Source organism: Fulmarus glacialis, unplaced genomic scaffold (genome assembly GCF_000690835.1).
Source record: "Fulmarus glacialis isolate BGI_N327 unplaced genomic scaffold, ASM69083v1 scaffold30819, whole genome shotgun sequence".
In the NCBI taxonomy this organism is placed as follows: domain Eukaryota; kingdom Metazoa; phylum Chordata; class Aves; order Procellariiformes; family Procellariidae; genus Fulmarus; species Fulmarus glacialis.
Window position 1 is genome coordinate 20,987 of NW_009233071.1, and position 3,324 is coordinate 24,310.

Sequence of the window (3,324 nt, forward strand, 5' to 3'; positions counted from 1 at the left end):
ACAGCTCTGACTTTCCCTGTCAGCATGTCTGCTTCAGCAGGGAGCGTAACACCAAGTTTGCCTGCCTTCGACCACACCACTCACATGCGCATCCTCCAGAATCCAGCCAGCTGCGGTTTAAGAAATCCTCCTGCACAAGGAATCCCCATTAGGCCACCTACCTCTACTCAACAAGCCCCAAAGTTACCAGATAAAGGCTTTGGCCCTCCTTTCAATTTCAACTTCTGCTTAAAAGCCAAGTTCAAAATGTCTCTGCAGAAATTCACTTTAAAAAACAAAACAAACCACCACCACGCTATCAAAAGATTAATAACATCAATCTTTATTCCAAACAAGACAGAACTACAGAACACCTGTAATCCTCCTGGTTGTATTTTATGGAAATCTTGAAACACTGGACACACTGACTTACTGTTCAAGCTGTAACAATCAGGGGTAGGATGATGGCACTGCTAAAGATTAAGTGTTTCTTCTAAACAAATAAACTAAAAGTTAAGGTTTAAAAGTTAACTTTCATTTCTGATGCTTAGCTTTGTCTTCAGGTGTTCTTGCTTAGAAACAAAAGCAAAAAAAAAAAGCCTGCCTTAGAACAGCAAAAAAAAAAAGCCTGCTTTAGAACAGCAAGTAGGAATAAACAGAAGATGTCATCATACAAAGAAGCAATAGTTTAGTACGGTCTCATGCGGCTTGATGGGGGTGGTGCACGATTCGGAGGAGTAATTGCTATATCCAAGTAGTCTCCTATCTGGAATTTCTGAGACTGCAATGTCATGGAATCATCTGTGCCCTTCCTGCCCGACATGGTACTGCCGATCTCCTTCACCCTGCATGCAGGAGAGAAAAGGCAAGGTAGTTAGAGGCAAATCTCTCTAGATGTCCAAACCAGGAACCGTATCGGCTCATGACAACCTTCCCATGCTGTCCTCTGTGCTGTATTTAGCGTTTAGCTATGTACACAGAATGCTGGGGGTTTTTTCCCCCTCCAGTACCAGATGCACCAAGAAAAGCTACACCAAATCCTCTTTCTGATGGGACAGAGGGGTGGAGGAACCTTCTACCGTATTAAGTTAAATACTAGAGAAAACCCCTTGCCCCCTTCCATACACACAAAGAACAAGACCCCACAGATTATAGAGCAGGATATATCCACTGGCTGCTGACAAGGGTTAGCTCATACAGTTTTGGAAGATAGATACCTGCAACAAGATCACTGCTAAAACTCAAATGCATTCTCAGATACAAGACCTACCACGCCTCGTATCACCAGAAACAAAGCTTTATCTCAAGCGGTAGGTCTGTGTTCTGGTCAGTTGCCAATACAGCAACCAAAGCCTTCCAGCACACAGGTTCATTGGGGAACACATTAGCAACAATGTCCACCAAGCAAAATTCAGAGTTTGCAGTGGTCATCATATAGTCTGTTATCAAGACTTTAGAAATTTGATTTGTTAAAATCAGTGTTAATGAAAAATAATTTACTGCTCTGGTGCCTGAAGTCTTCTATTAACCCAGAGAAGAAATGCCATTTACCTATATCCAGGCCTCTTGAGATCTGTAAAAACAATTGCAAAATTGAAGTGTGTACCCTTCTTCCGTGCTTCCGGGTAGACTTCTTTCACTAAGCTGGTCAGCTCTTTCAGAGTTGCATCCATCCTAGATTAAACAAACAAACCAAAGCAGTTCACATTCTCAAAAGCAACAAAAAATAAAGCTTCCCAAAACCTGTTTAAAGTGGAATCAATATATTGCTACAACTTAACCATACATTTCCTTGCCTTGGCATACTTTCTGTCAATACCTGAACATGATTAAGATCTTGTGTTTTGGCTACATAGTGAGCCATTGATTTCACAACTACATGGCATTCCAAACAATACATTTTGGTCTAACGATCAAGTGACAAGAAGCTGCTCTCGTTATTGATTGTAACACCTGGGAGAATTCACCACTTACAGTACACTGGAGGCAACAAATATGCAAATATGGTTCTAGCTGTAGTAGCTTCTAATTTACTGCAATACTAGACAAGTCTCTTCACCTTTGTGCATGTTTCAACACCTGCTTTTCCATGTCTCCCAGAAGAGTTACTATTTAAACAGCAGGGAACTTTTTTTTAAAATGCATGAATGCATTTATACAATGAACACCATAAATGTTTCCTCACCGAAGTTGGTGTCTATGTTAAAATAGCTTCTTGAATACTAAAGAAAATGTAGGAATAAAAGAAAAAAAAAATCATTAGTAGTTTTCCATTTCTGCCCTAACGGGCAGCGCTCCTCCTTTTCCCAGCGTTCAACCAGACCAGGGCTAAAGCTCACGTCTAGAATTTCAAGAACAAAAGGACTCAATCATTACAACTAAAGCGGCTCTAATTATACAGACTGTACGCTCACTCCAAGCAACCAAGGAGCAGTGTGTTGACAGACAATGCCCATTCTGACTTCTGCAGATGGCAAACAGCTCAGACACCATCAATAGCCTGGACTGAGTCCATAAATCCCATTAAGAAGTAAATTAGAACTGCATGCTTTGCTAGCCCCAAAAACGGATTTATTCAACCATACGACATACAAATTATAACCCTAGCAGACACCTTGAAGGAAAAATAGGATTTAAAAAGTAGTATAATTCACTTTCAAAAGCATTCTTCAAAATACTATAAACAAAAACTAACATGTTTGCAACGCAGACTAAAGCAGTGCTCCAAACTAAATCTGAAAGCAATAAAAAGCAGCTCTCTGCTAAAGCGCTGCTACCTGACCAAACAAAAAGAAACACATTACTCCACCCTCAAGAGGCTTAAAACCAACACATCATTCACACAACAGTTCAAGCCTTCTGGGACAACTACTTCTATTGAAAAAACAGGGCTGTTGGAACAAAGTTTAAGCATTAGTTAAAGGAGAACTTCTGTGTTGAATAGATTCATTGTGATAACTAAAGATACACCACAACACAAGCCTCTGATTACGTGCATCAGTAACTGGGCAATTCAGCCGCAGTAAGTTTCAGTGTGCGGCACTCAGCACTTAGCTAAAGTTGCGCTTCCGCAGATGCCACGTCTAAGCTGGCACGGCTGTAGGCAGAAGCGCCGTGTTTCAGTGGCAGCTGCCTTCCCCCGCACAGCTGCCACCACAGTGGAGTGCACAACGGCCCCCACGGAAACCTCCCCACGTTTCTTGCTGTAAACGAGGCCTATCGACCTTCCCCCTGCAGCTGAGCATCGGACAGGGAGTTCAAACCAGGCCAGCTCCCCAATACCGCTTGGAGGCCCGTCCGCAGGGCCCCGCTCGCCTCCGTGCCCGAGGGCCCGGCGGAGGGGCC

At 42.7% G+C, this 3,324-nt stretch overlaps 1 protein-coding gene across 1 annotated transcript; it reads right to left on the minus strand.

Annotated features, from left to right (window-relative positions):
- Window positions 1–667: 667 nt before the first annotated feature.
- On the minus strand, window positions 668–1,653 carry SAP18 (Sin3A-associated protein, 18kDa; the record flags this gene model as incomplete). Its single annotated transcript, XM_009585188.1, has 2 exons — window positions 668–824; window positions 1,531–1,653. Coding segments are annotated over 2 exons (280 nt in total), but the record flags the coding sequence as incomplete, so codon positions are not given.
- Between the last annotated feature and the right edge of the window lie 1,671 nt (window positions 1,654–3,324).